The 19350-nt window shown below is 47.9% G+C and overlaps 1 protein-coding gene across 1 annotated transcript in view; it reads right to left on the reverse strand.

Annotated features, from left to right (window-relative positions):
* Nucleotides 1-8551: 8551 nt before the first annotated feature.
* The window catches only part of MOGAT2 (monoacylglycerol O-acyltransferase 2), a 46499-nt gene continuing 35700 nt past the window's right edge, over nt 8552-19350 (reverse strand). The window contains exons 3-6 of the mRNA XM_032796784.1: nt 17342-17546; nt 12965-13139; nt 12113-12312; nt 8552-8706 (exon numbers count right to left, since the gene is read on the reverse strand). Coding sequence (XP_032652675.1) covers nt 8552-8706; nt 12113-12312; nt 12965-13139; nt 17342-17546 — 735 coding nt within the window. The remainder of the gene's footprint in view (nt 8707-12112; nt 12313-12964; nt 13140-17341; nt 17547-19350) is intronic.

The raw sequence follows: 19350 nt of genomic DNA on the forward strand, positions 1-19350 counted from the left end.
TTTAACAGGGCTTAATTTTTAGAGAGCAGGTACTTAGTCCCAGGTGGTCCCTTCTGAAAATCTTGGTATTACATTATTCTGGTGTTATATAGGAGGAGAATTCTATAGCTTTGTTTCCTTGCTTTGGTACTGCAGGGTTATTCATTGAGTTCAAAGTGCGGTCTGATGTGGAGTAGAATTTCTTTTTATTATCACTCCACGTGTACACTTTCCCATGATTCAGTTGTTTGCAATCACAAAACTACTGTACTTACTGAACCCATGATAGCATTAGAGACAGTTACATGTTTGTCCCAGAATAATGGGTTATTTTCCTGAATATTAGTTCCTGGGGCTGGTTGAATAATTCAGAACAAATTAATTCATCAAGTTGCGCATCTTCTTCTGTTCATGAAGCATCTGCAAGTAAATCATGGTTTTCTCAAATGTCATGTGGTTTGAAATAATTTGCCAATACTTTCTAGACATTTTTATTGGTCTGTAGCTTGCTCATGGGTCATTTATTGTGAGTATTCAAACATCAAGCTGGTTTGTATAGATTGCCACGTATTTGCAGAGGCAAAAGAAAATGCAGGCCTGTTATTTACCAGGCTGCACGTGGCAACAGACTATATAGGTAAGAGATGCAAGGAGAGTATGGGTCACGAGGCAAACTGCAGACACACACAAAACGCGGACACACACGACACTAAAATTAATCATTTTTAAATTTTATGGAGATAGTTTACAAGTGGTAAGGGGAGCAGCTTATGATTACGCTAATTAGCGATTAACAAAAACTAAACACCAATGCCTAAGATATCTACTACATATTATAACAATGCAGGCATTTCAGTCATACTGATTCTTACAAATACAAACCAACGCCACGACTGGCAAGTAGAAGCCTCTATTTGACACACGTGGCTGAGGAGAGGCTTCGAGTTAGATCAGGCTTCGGTTTACGGGGACATGGGGTACACGGCTTCGTTTTCTTCCTCTCCCTGCCTGCACTGCAGGGGGCGCGGACTAAATACTTACTATACATCACAGAGTGTGCATAGGGAGACGGGGCCAAAACCATGGTGTGTTCCTCTGATTGGCACAAGCAATAGTTTACCCAAATAGGGAGCAGTGGTGCCTAAACGTCTGGCTTCGCCCTCCCCAAGGGTAGAATGCGTTCAACACTGAATGACAAAAGAAGAGGCCAGGGCAATACCGGTATGGCAAGTTCTACAGGATGCAGACAGGAACTCATCTTAACAGTTTGATTGGCTACATATACCATACACCATGTTTCTGTCCCCTGATTGCATGAGCTCTTAGACTCAAGATTCGGGTAGCAATACTAAAGATTCTGAAGTCAAAATGGATTTTCTGATGTTCGCCTGCATCTCATGCAGCTGGAGTTAAGGGTCTCAATACTTTTTAAAATCAAGTCCTTGGCGTTTCAGCCTGACACATGCAACATCATTGGCCACTTCTGAATATTTGGCCATTCCTTGTGCTTATGATAATGGAGATAATCCTCCAAGTGTAACCAAGGCAGTGCTGCCTGCTGAAGTCTGACAAACTATTTGTTTCTGGAGCATCTTTATGTCAAGCTGTGTTTGTCCCAGAATAATGGGTTATTTTCCTGAATATCAGTTCCTGGGGCTGGTTGAATAATTCAGAACAAATTAATTCATCAAGTTGCGCATCTTTTTCTGTTCATGAAGCATCTGCAATTAGAGGTGACAGAAGATCTAGAAAACCATGTAATTTAGCCCCTTTCAGAGGACAGGCGCTCAGCCCTCTCTGAAGGTCCAACCCCACAAAGATGTCTCCAGTTTGGCAGCCCAAGAACTGAGGTGCCCAAAAATCACTGGGTATTTTGGAACCTTTAGGTCATTGTACATGATTGAATAGAAGTCTAGGATCATTTTTATAAACATGTATAAATATACCAGGTGGATTCTGGATTTTTTCTGTTTGAAAGAGTTTAGTGATTTTATTATTAATTGTTATTTATATTACCGTAGCACCTAGGAAGGAGCCCCAGTCATGGACCAGGATCCCGTTACACTAGGCGTTGTACAAATACATTTGTAGGGTTTTTTAAAAGTACAATATACTGGGCAAAAACATTAATGCTGTGAGATGTGGGGTTGATTTCAGCTCAGACTGTGATGGCTTTTTGCCATGACAAAGCATAATTTCTCTAGTTTCTTGCCATGAAAACAACAAACCTTAAACTTGATTCAAGGGCATCTGTAAAGCAATTTGCAATCTCTGGAGGGAAGCAGCTGCAGAAGGGAAAATTGCTATTATATTTGGCTTTCCTTTCGCTTTGGAATCAGTCAATGTTCTGTATTCTTCAGTTGTCTGAGGTGATTTTCTGAGTCTTATCATTTGAATCTGCTAAGTAAGACAAATCCAGATTAGGGTTTCTCCTAAGAGAATTGCTAGAAAGAGCATCTGACAGATGGACAGGCGGCCAAGCAAGCCATTAAACCAGGGCTCTCAAGTTTCTTCTGATATTTCCAAACCAAGGAAACATGGAATGTGTGTCTCTGTGTACAGCACATGCAGGTAGAGTTACCTTAGCTACACCAGAAAGCAATCTCTGAACTGATCATTTCTTGTTGATGGTTGTGCTCACATTAAACAAAGCCAGTCCCCAGTGCTGGTGTATGGAGCAGGGATAGAAAGGGAGCTCTGTAATTCTAGCTTCAAAAAGTAATGTATTTTTTTAGATGACCTCTGCAGATAATGTAATGAACTCATGTGGGTTTGGCATTGGCTACAGTATGGGGTGGGGTCCACACATTCTAGTACTTGAGGTTCAACCAGAGAGGGCCCCAGGCTGTGAAGTTCAGATCCCAATGTTGCTGTCATTCAGGAGGGGGTTGGGGTTTGAGTATGAGATTTTGGTTCAAGATCTGGTTCCAAGTAGTGTTGATTATTTGTATTTTTATTTTTTCCCAAGGTTTTTTAATGCGTCAAGGAGCCAGTTGTGGGACCAAACTAACACAGGAGCTGGTCTCCTGACAATAATTCAGTTGCTGACCGGTGGCTCTATGAGGAGATAAGGCCTGGAATTGTTTTGATCCATTAATGGCTCCCTGCTGCAAGCATGTCCATGAAAAATACAATGCAAGCACAAATGCTGAGCTAGGTGGGTTTATTTAGGTTCCTGTGGTGCTCAAGTGCACAGTCCTGGCTTTAGGACAAAATTGGCCTGTCAATGAACCATTTATAACCAAGGCCTTAATTCACTTCCTTTCTTCCAGCTCAAATCTAGAGCTTCTGCCCTGTCCACTGTATTGAAACTGCCCTCCTCAAGGTCTCTACGTCTTCCTGACCAGGCCTCAGGGCCTATACTCCATCCTCCTTCTGCCATGCTGTTTCCTTTGTAGCAGGGTAGCCTTTCCCTTTTAAGGGTCTGTGTAACAAGCCCTGTCCTAAAAAGAAGCCCAGCAAGCAGGTGTTGGAAACCAGCTGTTGTAGCTAAGCAGCAGCTAAGGATTGGCTCCGGTTTCCAGAGGGACCCAGCTGTGTAAGGGAGAAAGAAACACTTTCCTGATTAGTAGCAGCAGCAGCTGGCCTGTCGTCCCCCTGAGGCTAAGGAAGGGCCAGGATCCTTGAGCAACTGGAAGAGAGTTGCAATCTCAGCCCAGGTCAGGACTATCACACTGGTTACTTTCCCATATTTCCTGTGTTTGTGTGGCAGACAAGTAAAATAGCCTGCTTCCAAGGCTCAGGCAGAGCTGGGCCAGACTCCCTGTTTTCTCCCCAGGCTGGTGGCCAGGCCCACCAGACTACACTTAGATACTGTTGCTCACTGCCACCCCCAGACTGTCTTCCCTTGACTTCTGTGGCCCTGTGCACCCTTCGTACTGCCCTGTCTCTGACTTCTCACTCACAGCCACTTTTGGCTCCTCTTCCTCCTCCCCCTCTTGGCTGGCGTCCCTATGGGGTTTGTCCTTGGCCAGCTCCTCCCATGCCCTCCTCCCATGCCCTCTCCCTGGGTGACCTTCTCCATTCACCTGAATTCAGCAATTCTGGCTGTGCTGAGGACTCGCAAATCTACCTCTCCCCCGCTGACCTGTCTCCCTCCCTCTCGTCCTGCAGCTCAGCCTGTCTCACCCATGTTCCCTCCTAGCCCAGTTTAACATGGCTAAAACTGAGCTCCTGAGGTCTACTCCTATTCCTCCAGTTTCCATGTCTGCTGATACCACCATCCTATGTGCCACCTGGGCTTGCAGCCTGGAGGGGGAGGCGGGTGGTCATCGGGCCATATTTAAATCAGGCCACTTTTCTCCACAACATATCTAGACTCTAGCGCTTTTTCTCTGTCCCAATGTCTGGAATGCTTACCCAGGCTCCGATTATCTTCCATTGCAGCCTCCTCCCATCTGGCCACCATGGCAACAACATAGCCCCCTCCAGGGCATCCAAAATGCAGCTGCCAAAATGATCTTCCTCATGCATGGATCTGATCATGTCAGTTCCCCACCTATTAGCCCCCTGGCATGCTACTTCAAAGCTAAATGTCTCCCCCTTGTCTTCTCAGACCTGCACAACACTGCTTTGGCCTGCATCCTGGACCTTGTCTCTTTATATGTCCCTCAGAGTCCACTGCACCAATGACACTGACCTTGATGTTCTGTAGCTATAGAGGTCAAACAGGAGACGGTCCCAGCAATCAAGGTGAGAAGCCACTGAGGCATAGACAATGGCTGTGAAGACAGAAAACACAGGACAGACTGTGGTGCTATTATACAAGAGGAAACAACAAGGTTTAGCAAGAGCTTAGATGAGAATGGAGGGGGAAGGGGAGCTAGAGAGTAATTTCTTTTTCTTGATACATCTTCCTGCTGCATATGGGCACCTGCAACCTTATTTAAGGCCCGAGCAAGAGAGTTATTAATAGGAACAGTGCAAGAAATGATGGCAGATGACCTGCTTTATTCAGCTGGATTAAGTGTGGGATTACTGGAGGAGTGTTTAGAAATGTTTACGAGGCTCTGCTGCTTTTTCATGTGGTTATCTGTTGTTCCTTCCAAAGAGGAGAGTTTTGTGCAGGATTATTCAGCCTCAGAATAATACCAGCTGCAATGTGATCAGTGCAGAGTTTGGAACAAGCACACTAGAAATCAACAGGTCCTAGTATTCCCCATTTAGAAACTGATCAGCCTGTTTTTACCCTGGTGCTGAAAGAGGTGCTTGTTGCTGCCTAAATACAAATAATTGTTACAATAAAAATCTCTGAGAGAATTCTGACTGCATTCCATAAGGTTGGAGGAGGAGAAGGGGGGAGAGAAGTGATGGTTGGAGGAGGAGAAAGGGGGAGAGAAGTGATGGTTGTAGAAGCCCCTGGGGAGTTACGGACAGTGTAAAATAATCTAAACAGATGGTTCATGGCCTCCTAATGATTACTCCTCATTCCCCAACATAACTTCCGTGGTGCTAAATCCCATTAAGTTAGTGTATAATAAAGCTCTCAATATCAAGAAGCAGCTAATTAAAGTTCTGATTATCTGCCAAACGTGCCCTTTAGTAACATACTTCTTGTCTCAATTAGCCTCTCCCTCCTCATCTTCTGTCCATACGCTCTGTGATGTTGCACTCCATAATGTTTTATGGAGATATGCTTATGAGTGTGAATATAATGTAACTGAGATATGCTTTATTCAAAAGATCTCTTGTAAGGTATCATTATAAAGCTTATAATCTACTGAATTCCGTTCATCCTATTTGTATGAATGTATCATTCTTGTATCTGAAACTAGGAAGATGAAGTATAGCTCTGATGTCCTACTGTAATTATGCAAAGTGTGGGCCATTAATGGTGGTTTGGAAGCTTGATGGCTCCCATCAACTAGGACAATTGGTTGTGAATGGTCTGTTTACTTGCAAACCTTCCTGGGTGTGCGCGGACCAGTCCTGGAAGAATGGAGGCTGGGGTCTCACAGGACATGTGAACTTGTCACCTGATATTGGAATACATCTTAAACCTGGTGTTTTTCCATTTGGAAGGAGGGGTGGGGATGCAGAGAGACAAAAGATTCCCGCCTCATGCCAAAGCTAGAAAAGGGGGTGAAGCAGGACAAAGGGTCTGCCAGTCATGAGAAAACCCCTAGTTAACACCTGACCTGGAACTAACAAGGACTGTATGAGGGGAAAGGATCGGGCCCAGACTAGTAAGGAGTCTAGTCTGTGAAAGAAACGTATTGGAACATCTCTGAGGGTGAGATTTTATTTGTAATCAGTTTCTTAATGTGTTAGGCTTAGACATGTGTGTGTTTGCTTTATTTTGCATGGTGACTTACTTTGTTCTGTCTATTATTACTTGGAACCACTTAAATCCTACTTCTCATACTTAATAAAATCACTTTTGTTTATTAATTAACCCAGAGTAAGTGATTAATACCTGGGGGAGCAAATAGCTGTGCATATCTCTCTATCAGTGTTATAGAGGATGGACAATTTATGAGTTTACCCTGTATAAGATTTATTTGGGGTTTGGATCCCATTGGGAACTGGGGGTCTTGGTCTTAGAGATAGATTACCTGCTGAGCAGTTTTTGGTTAAAGTCTGCAGCTCTGGGGGCATGGACCAGACCTGGGTCTGTGTTGCAGCAGGCTAGCCTGTCTGTCTCAACAAGGCAGGGTTCTGGAGTCCCAAGCTGGCAGGGAAAACAGGCTCAGAGGTAATTCCAGCACATCAGGTGACTGTCCCAAGGGGATCTCTGTGACTGAACCCATCACACTCTCCTTTTAAGAAAGAGTTTAGGATTAAAAGCTATGTGTGCATAGCACCATTCACTTTTGACTCTCTGGGCCAGATTCTCTTGTCTGGTATGTTGGTGCAGCCTTGTTGAAATCAGTAGGATTGCACTGGAGGAAGAGAGAAGGGGGCATGGGAATTTCAGCTTCATTTTTTTTCTTGCATTCATCACTATTTCAGTAGGCCTAGCACATTCTAAAAGATGGGAGGGTTCATCTAGTGGTTAGGGTGGTAGAACTGGAATCAGGACTCCAGGGATCTAGCCCTCACTCTGCCACTAAATAGCGGGGTGACCTGAGGGCTGGGGTCACTTACAACTTGATTTTTTTTCTTCAAAGGTGCTAAACACCAGTAGCTCCCATTGGTTTCAGTAGAGTTGGTAGGTGCCCAGTGCCTGAGAACAATTAGGCCCTGTATCACTCTGTGCCTCGGTTTACCTAATATGAGGGAAACAGTCTCAGTGTCTCTAACGATCCATTTCATCAGGATGTTGCAAGGCCTGGTTAATGAATGTTAACAAAGCACTTGGGAATCCTTGGTTCCCTATACAGTTACAACACGGTGTGATGAAATGTGGGTAACATGACAAACTGTGAGCATTTCTAAACTATCCAGAGCTAACACACAGCAGGAGCTGCCTCAGCTGGGATCTCAAACCCTTTGAAATTCACCCTGCCCTTTATAGAGGGCCTCATCTCTTTCATGCCAGTGGGATACAGTGATGGTAACAGGTGTCTTTGTTACACAGGGCCATGCTGTGACACTGAGAATCTGAACCTCTTAGTAAATTATATTTAGTTCAGGGAAGGGGGAAATAACCCAGTGTGAGTACAGGAACCAGCACCAGATGAAGAGATTAGCCAGCATACATTTATCTGTCAAAATTATGTTTAAAAATTATAGCAATTTACACAGATGAGATTATGAATAAATATTCTTTTTTCAGTGCCTGTTCTCAGCTCATTGGTGACTGATTTGAGCTATACCTTGGGATAGATGTTCCTATCTGTTGCCTTGGTGTTAATGCTGAATAACTCTGGGTATGTCTACACAGCAGTCAGGAGGTGTGACTGCAGCACATGTAGACATTTCTGGGCAAAGACCACTCAGGTATGTAGTCAGGGTCTGGGCGGGTAGGGCTAGCCTATGGAGCTACCGCTGCTCCGGCAGCATAACTGCTATTCTTCCTCAGTAGCAGTTATCCTGCTAGCTAGATCAAAGCCAAGCTGGGTATGTGCATGGATGTTGCAATTGCCCCTTCTGATTGCAGTGCAGACATAACCTCTGTTGAAGCCAAAAAGGTGACCTAGCGGTGAAAGGCTCAATAGCCCATATGGAGGCTGAGTGCAATGACCTCTGCTTCTTTGAGCCTGAACGTTTTCACGGCTAACCTGTGAAAACAACACCCATCTAGAGTTACATGCGAGGGAGGGTCTTACTAGTTTGTCACTGTCTGGAAATAGCAGGGTGATTTAATAAAGGTGATGTAATTCTTAATTGGAAATAGGAGTTTTACAAAAGGAGAATTTTAATATTGCTGGGATTTTTATCTGACAGTCTCATACCAAGTGATCATGACATTAGAAAGTGTGGGAAACTGGAGAAAGTACCATACAGCACTAGTGTAAACGAGAGATGGGCCTAAATTCCAACTCTGGATCGAAACATACACAGATGTCAGGGAAACAGACCCCAAATCTGTAGCTGGCCCCTAGCTTTATAGAGGGCTGAATCCAAAACTTAGGTTCTGAATGCTCCAGATGGGGGAGAAATGTGGAGCTGAACAATGGGACAGCCTGGTTTATATAAATTCAAGATGCCTGTCCTCTGGGACATTGTATTTAGTTTTATGCTCCTCAAAGAGTTTGCACAGTTCCTCAATGTACGTCTGATGTAATCGATCAACTTCTTCCTGGGATGGGTTGTGCTTCTTCTCCACCTTAATTGGCTTCCCAACTGGAAAACAAACGCACCAACATTAGGAAAGATTACATCCTATGAGCTGGGGTATCCAGATGCCACCCTCATTTTTAATGCCAAGCTCTGGCCCCTGTAGGCCCCAGGTTCAAGTATGCAATGTTCCAGTTGAACAGAATTGTAGCTAGGGATCAAGATGGAATATTGCAGGCCTGCATAACTCATAAAGCGGCGAGGGCCACATTACTCCAAAGAAAACAGCTGAGAGCCGAAACCACCCGGCCCCGGGGAAACCCCCCCCCCCCCCAGGACCTCCTGGCCTGCGGAAACACCCCACCCCAGCACCGCCCAGCCCTGTAGAAACAAACCCTCCTTCCCCAGCGCTGCCCCACCAAAACAGCTGTGGGCCAAAAAGGAAGGTTGGGGGTGGGGAGGTGATACTTGATTTTAAATCAATCAGGGGCTCCCAGCTGAAGAGGTGGCTGGGAGCTGTCAGGGGCGATTTAAAGGGCCCGGGGCTCTGGCGGCTGGGAGAACCCGGAGCTTTGCGAGGCTGGGGCAGGGATTTAAAGGGCCCAGAGCTCCTGCTGCTGAGGGGAGACCGAGCCCTTTAAATCCCAGTCCCAGCCCATCCGCTGGAGCTGTGGCCAGGATTCAAAGGGCTCTGGGCTGCCTGTAGCCGCGGGGAGCCCTGAGCCCTTTAAATCTCAGCCGCCACCGGGAATCTCTGCGGGCAGCCAGAGCCCTATGAATCCCGGCCACGGCTAAGATTTAAAGAGCTCTGGGCTCCCCGCCGCTGCAGGCAGCTCAGAGCCCTTTGAATCTCAGCTGCGGCTGGGATTTAAAGGGCTCTGGGCTCCCCGTGGCTGTGGACAGCTCAGAGCCTTTTGAATCCCGGCCGCAGCTGAGATTTAAAGGGCTCTGGGCTCCCCGTGGCTGGGCAGCCCAGAGCCTTTTGAATCCCGGCCGCGGCTGAGATTTAAAAAGCTCTGGGCTCCCCGCCGCTGCGGACAGCTCAGAGCCTTTTGAATCCCAGCCGCACCTGAGATTTAAAGGGCTCTGGGCTCCCCGCGGCTACGGACAGCTCAAAGCCTTTTTGAATCCCAGCCGCGGCTGAGATTTAAAGAGCTCTGGGCTCCCCACAGCTGCGGGCAGCTCAGAGCCTTTTGAATCCTGGCCACGGCTGAGATTTAAAGAGCTCTGGGCCGCATGTTTTGCAGGCCTGAAATATTGTATGCTCGGGACTTGTAGTTGGGAGGTGGTGGGCCTAGCTGATAGGGCATTGAACTACAACTCGGGAACTAGACCTGGGTTCTTGTTCTAGCTCTGCTGGGTAACCTTGGGCATGTCTGCTCACCTCTCTGTGCCTCAGTTTTCCCCATCTGTAAAATGGGGATAATGATACTGACCTTCCTTTGTAAAGTGCTTTGAGATCTGTGGATGAAGAGTCCTAGCTAAGAGTTAGGTAATGTTATCTATGGGTACCATGAGATGCAAAGGCAGGCTGTCGCCATTTGAGATAAATGAGATGTTTTATTGGAGTTCCTGGCAGGCCACGCACACAGCCTTCACTGTCATTAGGATTTGTAACCTCTTGTTTTAAAACACGGAGAAAAGATCTCAATGAAGCCACAAGCAGTCCCTGGAATCTTGGCTCTCACCCAGGGAAGAGCCATGGGAGCACTGTGGCTATCACCAAAAAAGCCTCCCCCCTTAATCATAAGCTGGATTTATCTACAGGGCCATTCACAGAGTCCCAGGAGGAAGGCATGAGGCCCGGGAAGCATGTCTACACTGCAGTGAAACACCTGCCACTGGCCAATGGCCTCTGACTCATGCTAGTGGGGCTCGGGTTGCAGGGCTAAAAAATTGCAGTATAGGTGTATGGGATGAGGCTGCAGCAGGACTTGGGGCCTCGCAACTGGAGGTTCCCAGAGTCCCAGTTCCAGCCTGAGTTTGAACGTCTACCCTGCAATTTTATAGCCCCCAGCCCCACCAGCAGGCACGGGGCAGCAGCAGTGTGGGCATATCCACAGAGGTCAAGATTTTCAAAATACACTTGTAATTTTGGTTGCTTCCATTTCTGGGTGCCTGACTGAAGAGACACCTTCAGGGGTTCTGATTTTCAGAAAGTGCTACCCGCCCACTCTCGGAAAACCTTCCCAGGGTTTGGAACTGATTTTGAAATGCCTCCAAGGTATTTTGGCTCCTAATTTCCATTACAAGCAATGAAAGTGCAGACAGGGCCTAAGTGACTTTAGCAATGAGTACAAAAAATTGACAGTGGGACAGGCTGCCTCTTTATCAGGCAGGAAGGCCTTGGGATTATCTGTCTCTTTCTGAACTTCACGCTAATTGTTTGTCAGGCTGCAATGGGTTTCTGTTGTTTTGGGTTGCTGTCCATCTGTCTAATTACAGGTCCTGAAGATGCGGGTATGAGGGCAAGTAAAGCCATTGAGAAGATCCAAACAAACTGTAAAACAATTAGGAGTAATTGCAGGCTGTCAAACTCAATCAGCACTGTCAGCCTTGGCCTTTTCAAACAGCCTCTTTAATTAGACTAACAAATGCTGGCTCTGTTCAAGTGGGTCAAATCCACTGTCGGTGAAAGCAGGTGTGATTCTACTGAAACCACTGAGCTCCACGGAAATATAGCCACACGCAGACTGGTGTGCTAGGAACCGCCTTTCTCTGCAGTTTGTTCACCGAGACCCAGACCCTCAATGGCATTTAAGTGCCTAACTTCTACTGGTTCTTTGTTGGGGTACTTAACCAGCTCTTTTAGCTGCTGCTTCTCTAAACCTAGTGCTGCTCCTTTTAAACACTCCTGTAAACTCTGTAGGGCTGCAGATTTGTTCAGTCTCTGATCTGCTTGTGGAACTGGCCGGAGGATGCAGAAACAATCAGATCTGCTTAGTGTGATGCAAAGTCTAGGTCAGAGCTGAACCAAAGCAACCTGGTCCCTATGCACACCATAAATGGGGCTCCCTGTAGCCCCAATCCCTATGCTGTAGCCCTGCCCATCCTTGCAGAAGGCAGCAGGTTTCTGAGTTCAGATGAATGGGGAAGTTCACACCTCTTGGAGCTATTGTTTCAGGCTGTCTGCAGACTCAGGCAGACATCATTTATACGTGGGTCACATTTTCAAGCTTTTCTTTGTATTCAAGAGCTGGTGCCTTAGACACAGGTCTGAAACGAGCCATGACTTAGTTTGTGCAAGCTGGCAGCAAATCTTTAACTCCACCCTGGAACCAGGAGAAAGCAAGGGAAGGAACTGTATGTCTCTGAGTAACAACGCCCCTTGGGGCTGCTCTGGGTTTAATGTAGCGTAAGCACCTCCCCAGCACAGGCTGTGGCCAAAGGCACTATCTTGTCCTAGATGGTGATGTGCCCTGTAACAATCTCCAAGCGCAATCACAGCACCCAGTGACTAGGACAAACTTACCCACAGTGAAGATGGGCCATCGATACGGGAGCAGCCCGAAGCTGTACTGGAACATGCCCCGGGCGTGGAACAGAGGAAGGGAGATGCCCATGATTTGCTGAAGACAGTGCTGTGTCCGCCTCAGCCAGGAGCCCTCTGGGTTGTTGACCTGGTCAAAGAGCTCGTTCTCTCCAAAGGAAAACACAGGGACAAGGGGAGCCCTGTGGAGGGAGAACGAGGACAGGGCAGGCAGCACAAGCGCAGCAAGCCAGCAGACAGTGCACATAAGAGGGGGCTCTTTCTGTGCATGGCCAGAAGCCAGCAGAGCTCTGCACTCAGCAAGAACTCTCGCTCTGCCATTGGGCAGGAGATAAGGCGGAGGCACCGCCGCCTGCCCCTCTGGGAAAGCAGTGTGTGCAGAGCCCATTAGGGCTAATAGTGCTGGGGGAGTGGCATGGCTTTGCTAGCCTAACCCCTGTATGTCAAAGGCGTCTCTATCTTGCTCCGATCAGGCAGGCTCCCCCTTGCCACGGATGGGTAGGGCTGTCTAGGGCGTGGTTTTATGAACACAGTGTTGGCCTTAAGCATAAGCAAAGCCAATGACCACTTGCACCAAATCCCACTGAAGTAAATGGAGAGACTCCCACTGGCGTCAACAGGATTTGGAGCCGGACGTTAAAGGCACCCCAACCAACGTCAGTCCTGGTGCTCTCAGGCCAGCCCCAGCTCTCCTTCCGGCTGTGGGACTGGCAGGGGAACGGCTCAGCCAGCAGGCCGTCCTCCCCTCCTCTGGCCGTGTGGCCTTGTTTCCCTGCCTCCCTTCTCATCGCTGCAGTGTTGGCGTGAGGGCAGTGACAGGGCTCACAGCATTACCCGTGCTCCATGGCCAGTCGAATGAACCCCTTGCGGTTTTTCAGCAGTAGGGTGAAGGTTCCGGGCCGTGCGTCCAGGGCCTCCTGGGCCCCTCCCACTGCTATGGCCAGCACGTTCCCGCCTCCCCACCTCCTCAGCACGTACGAAGCACTGTCTTTGTCAGATGGGATGAGGCCTGGGAGTGGCAGAGACAAGAAGAGAGACTTGACACTAACAGCCTCAATTACCATGGGTCAGTCATTCATACATCACTACTTGTACAGCTCCACTTTGGTTCTTGAAAGTGCATCCTCCTCCTCCTCTCTTCTATAGCTCCAGAAGTTGATCCAGCCCTCCAAACCCCAACTGGGGGACAGTCACAGGGTGCACTGGTCCCTTTTAGGGAATCTGGGCTCAGCCTCACCCTGTGACAGTGACCCAACGTCTGGGGCCCATGCAGGAGATTGAACAAGCGTGGGATCTATCCCTCTCTCTGTAAGGTCGGGATCAGGGCTCTGTATCACCAATGTCAGTAATTTCTCAACAACAGATGCATAGGCACCACATTTGCGTGGAATGTGGATTGTCATAAGTAGATAGGTAAGGGTAATTTTCTTTTACCTGTAAAGGGGGAACAAAGGGGGAACCAAACACCTGACCAGAGGACCAATCAGAGAACTGGATTTTTTTAAAAGTCAGGGGCGGGAATTTGTGTACTCAGGGTCTTTGTTGTTTCCTCGGCTGTGGGTAAACAAGCTTTTCTTCTAACTCCATCTTATCTCAAATATTCTACTAAAAGTCTGTAAGTACAAAAGAAAACAAAGTAATAGGCTGTTATTGGCTTTGTGTTGTATTTACTGGGTGTTGATTGCTGGATTGATTTGAATTGGCTATTTTTTAAATCAAACTGGTTATTCACATTTTCCTATAAGCAAGAACCTGTATTGATCTTTTAATGCAGTATTATTGTTCTGTATTTTCTTTCTTTTTATATAAAGTTTTCTTTTTAAAACTTGTGGAAGTTTCTTTCCTAGTGAGGCAAAGGGAAGGGAAAAGCCAGGCTGTGGGTTATTTTCCTATCGTCCCCAGGGAGGGAACAGGCTACGGGGAAAGAGAGAAAGAATCACTTTAGTTTCCCTGTGTTTGAAACTGTCTCTTTGGAGAGAAAGGAGACAAGGTTTTCTTGGTATTGTGATGTAAAGGAGATTGCATCAATTCCCTCCAGTGGCTCAGAGCAGGACGCCGGAGAGAGGGAAGGGAGGGGGGATTTTTCCCTTACCGGTAGACTCAGATTTCTGAGTCGTGGGGAGTCTTCCCAAAGGAAGTTGGGGAGGCCACAGAGGGGGTCCCCCTAGGAGTATTTGGGGAACCCAGGCTGATAAGAGCCTAAATCTTATCTGGCGGCAGCGAAGTAAAATCCAAGCTGGTAGTGAGCTTGGGGGAGTTTCAGGTAAGCACTCAGAGTTTGGACGCTAAAGTCCAGATTTGGGACAGACGTTTACCACTGCTAGTACCTCATATGTGAACTCTAAGGTTCAGATTGAGGAATTATACTAGGACATGGATGACTTTGGGGCTGCAATGAATGGTGTCCCTCAAAGTGAGCTCCCTTGGGGAGGTATCCGGTAGGTAAGGCCTGTTCCCTGCCTTGAAAAGTCTCCAGTCTAAATAAGACAAGGCAAGACCTGTGGCCCCATTTCTGCAGAGGGCGGGTCCAGGGTTACTAATGGGAAGAAGTAAGGGGAAGCCGCTGCCTAGGGAGATGAGTTTTAAGGAGGGATTTGGAGGTGAGGGAAGGTGTTCGGCAGATGTGGCCAAAGAGACTGTTCCTGTACAGGAGGCATCATGGTGGAAAACAATGGTATGTATGTGATTATTAGCATCCGGAGACCAGGCAGCGACAGACAAAGGCTAAAAAGCAGAACCGAAACTAGGGTGGGACGAGCAGGACAGCCGCTCAGGGTGCAAAGCCATGGGGGTGGAAAAATGAGGAAAAAAGCCCGGTAGGGGGTGCAAATATGTTTGTTCACCCCAGGTGCTAAAATGCCTAGTTACAGCTCTGCTAAATAGATGCTATTGGGATAGCATGGGAACTGTTGTGGCCTTTTGTCAACAGGCCACTCCTGCACCTTTCCATTCTATCTCTGCCACTGACTCACAAAGAGACTTTGGGCAACTCACTTGGGCTGGGATTTTCGGAGTTAGGTGCCCAAATGGATGGAATATTACTGGGATTTGAGTGTCTAACTATCACTGGCCCCTATGGAAATTGTACCTAGTCTCCCCTGACTCAGTTTCCCCATCTCTTCCTTCGTAAAGTGCCATGCGTGCTCAGCTGGAAAGTGCTATATATCACGCTATTCGCGGTTGCTCACTCAGTTCCCACCCCAAAGCTCTTTCTGCGAGCTCATGTGCAATGGGCACTTCCAGGTACCAGGGGCACGGCCGAATTTGTTGCTCCAGCACTTCGAAAGTGCTGCTGCAGCTGGTGTAAAGGGTTTGGGCAAGCACCCAGGAACTGATCCCACAAAGCACTTACACAGGTGCTGAACTTTGTGCGCAAATATCGCCACTGACTTCAGTGAGAATATTCGTGTGCCTAGAGCAAAGTGGATGCTTCTGGCTTTACTGGGCCGGGACCTAAAGCCTTGCTGCTGGTCATGAATAAACCGAAACAGGGGCAGCATTTTGGAGGAGGAAAGGACAGAGGTGGGTTGGCGTGCAATTCCTATTGACATCAATGGGTGTTTGACCACTGGCTTCAATGGGAGCAGGATTGGGCTCCCATTGGTGACCTGGTGGGATGACAAACCCCATCGTCACCTGTGGAGGCAATGCAAACGGTGACAGCCCTGGTGAGCCCACTGGGTTTCTGCCTCCCTCTTATGTCTCTCTAAACAGTGGAGATGCAGCTGTGACTCGGCCAGCAGGCTGAGAGCCAGGTGACCTGCATTCCATTCCGCCTCTGCCACTGACTCACCGAGAGGCTTTGGGCAAGACACTTAGGCTGGGATTTTCAAAGGAACCTAAGAAACATCCACTGAATGTTACTGGGATTTGAGTGTCTAACTCTTGCTGGCTCCAGTGAAAATCGCACCTATTAGCTCCCTGACGCAGTTTCCCCATCTCTTCAATTACACTTAACCTCCTTCGGAAAGTGCTGGGAGTGCTCAGATGGAAAGTGCTATGTATTATTTTCATCAGCTTATTTTTTCTCACAGCCTGGTCCTTCCCCAGTCTCCAGGATTCTGTCTCTGCCTGTGGGTACGTCTACACTGCAAAACAAGGCAGTGAGTCTTGAGCCCAGTTTAACTGATGGGCTTGCAAGGCTCATGCTGCAGGGCTAAAAACAGACCCTTCCTCATCTCCAGGTTTCAGAGCATGGGCTCCAGCCCAAGTGGGAACATCTACACTGCTATTTTTTTGCCCTGTAGTGAGCACCTGAGTCAGATGAGGCTTGCTGCTGTAGGGTTTTTTTGCAATGTAGATGTACCCTACGTGACCTGTGGCTTGGTGGCTACATCTATAGCACGATGGTTTATTTGCATCGTGTCTCCCTGGCAGATGTTTCCCTGCAACAGCAGCAGCATTTGAGTCTAGAAGACGTTTTTTTTCCCTCTTTCGTAGTAAGAGCAAGTTCTCGCCTGTAAGCAAATGGAACATGAAAGAACTGAATTCTCCACCCAGCATGTGGGGGACTGAGCTCTGCTTGTGAGCAGTGCTCGCCCTTTGAAATCAGCGGGAGCGATGAAGCTGTATCCTCAGCTTTGAGAGTGTTTGGGGTTACGTCAGGGTGTGTTGGCTTTTCGTTAACTGTTTCCTGTAACAAGCCATGAATTAACAGAGGCAGGGTGGTCTTGTAGCTGAGACATTAAGCTGGGACTCAACAGATGAGGGGGTTCAAATCCTTATTCTGCCACAGATTCCCTGTGTGACCATGGGCAAGTCACTTAGCCTGGCTGTTCTTCTGCTCCCTACCTGCAAATAGAGGGTTTTGTCTGTTTAGACTGTAAGCTCCTTAGAGCAGGGACCATTTCATATGATGTGGCTGCACAGCACCCAACACAACAGGGCCCTGATCTTGATTGAGGCCTCTAAGTGCTGCTGTAACCAAGATAATAAATAACAATGAAAAGTTAAACTGGGGGAGGAGAGAAGGAAGGACAGGCCATTTAAAGGGCTGATTATACCTGTTGAAAGGTTTTTTCCTGTGTTCCCTCCACTCATTGGCTGGGTACATGCTTATGGCAAAGAACATAGGAACCCAAACCACTAACAGGCTCCCCAGTGCGACTCTTCCAAAACCTCCATCTTTTCACGTGCTCCCAGAGGGCCGAGGTCCTACCTGCCATTACCACCGCCCCTCATCCTCTGCCCCCATGCTACGGCCCTGCTTACCTCCACTCAGCAGGTAGTCCCTGAAGAAGGGGACTCTGAACCAGAGTGTCAGCATCATCATGTGAGGCGTCAACCCCGGGAACAGCTGCGAAAACCCCGTTGCCTCGGTGCAGAAATTGAGGAAGGCACCAGCCACCAGGACCCCGTGGGGATGGAAGCCGACCACGTAGTTCTTACTTGGATCCAGCTCTGCCGTTTTCACCAGCTGGAGACACAATAACCGATGAGGAGATATAACACAAATGGAGTTGGGAGTTTGTAACGAATCCTAGAGCTGCCGCCGAAGCCTGGCTGGGCATTCGCCTTAGAGAACAGTCATGATTTTTCTTTGTGTGTGGCTATCTCCCCCCTCTAGGGGGCGCTAACAGTGAGTGGTCCTTACCCTCCGCCGCTGACAGAGGCTAGAGATGCTCAAAAATTTTCCTCCCCCCTAATTTTTTTTTTTTTTTAATTTTCATGGCAAATGCCCTTTTAACCAAACTGGGAGATTTCCACCCACTGTTTTCATTTTGGTCACTATCTTTCAATTTCTGACAAAAAATTTCCAGCCAAAACCTTTTGATGTTTTTGGAAACATTTCATTTGGTGGGGTATGGCTGGGCGCTCTCTACTCTCTCTCTCTTTTTAAACATCCCCTTCCTTTTGTAGTGGGAAAGTTTAAAAATTGAGAGACTGTTTTTCTCTCTCCTGCGCCCCCCAGTGTTTCTGCACTGCAGGGACTGCAGGGACTGCACTGCAGGGACTGCAGCTGTGCCTGGCTCCCGTGGCGCAAACAAAGCATTCAGAGAAGGCTCCTGGGCCCAGATCCTCAAAGGAATTTGTGCACAATAGGCCTATAGCTTCAGAAGTATGTCAGCACTCACACCCATTGAAATCAATGGGCACCTAAATACCTTTGAGGATCTGGGTCTTCGTGTCCTACCGCCAGCAGCGTGGTGCTCCTGCTCTGCTTTAAGGCAAAGGCCCTCTGGGGTAAGGCTATGAGAGGACAAAGGATTGTGGGTACAATTTGAATTCCTAGCAACACCTCAGCCTGCCTGACTTTCTCCTGCAGGCTAGAGGAACTCTCAAATTTGAGAAGGAGGGAAATGGTTGAATATACTGGAAGAAGGCTGAGAAAGAGCCACTGACACCAGCAGGTGGCGTTCAGCTGCATCTGGGCTAAAAGCACATTGTCTGCATTGAGAATTGGAAGTAATTCTCCTGCTGGTGCTAGAGCAACAGTGCAAGCAGCTTTTCTAGGGGGAGTGACCATGGGAGAGGTGGTGCAGACCAGGTACAAGGGTAACCCATGCCTGAGTGGTGTGGTGCTCTGGCCCCCTCTAGTAGCGGCTACACCATCAGCAACTGATGAGCCGGCTACAGGCTTGGCTAAGAGGCTTGTGTCTTTTAGCTCTTGCATTCAGCTCCAGAGGTCTCAGGTTTGATCCCAGCTGACAACAACCAGGGTCTCTCAGTGTTACACAGGCATAGCTTACCATAGTGTTCTTTGTGGGTTCTGGGAAGTGTTTCCCCCTTTCCTGGCCTGGCTTAGGGGTAAATGTCACACAGCTGCCTTGAATATTTAACTTTTAGGGGGTGGATCAGGAGTCCCCCCATCCTTTCAACTGCTGGGACTGTTTCAAGGACAGCGGCATCTGCACCTTTAAGGGCATCCCTGTCCCACTTCATTGATGTGATCAACAACAGGTGACATGAGCCACTGGACTAGAACCATAGAATATCAGGGTTGGAAGGGGTGTCAGGAGGTCATCTAGTCCAACTCCTGCTCAAAGCAGGAGGACCAGTCCCCAAGTGAATCATCCCAGCTAGGACTTCGTCAAGCCTGACCTTAAAAACCTCTAAGGAAGGAGATTCCAACACCTCCCTAGGTAACCCATTCCAGCGCTTCACCACTCTCTGAGTGAAAACGTTTTTCCTAATATCCAACCTAAACCTCCACCACTGCAACTTGAGACCATTCCTCCTTGTTCTGTCATCTGCTACCACTGAAAACAGTCTAGATCCAT

This window comes from Chelonoidis abingdonii, chromosome 1 (genome assembly GCF_003597395.2).
Source record: "Chelonoidis abingdonii isolate Lonesome George chromosome 1, CheloAbing_2.0, whole genome shotgun sequence".
Classification (NCBI taxonomy): domain Eukaryota; kingdom Metazoa; phylum Chordata; order Testudines; family Testudinidae; genus Chelonoidis; species Chelonoidis abingdonii.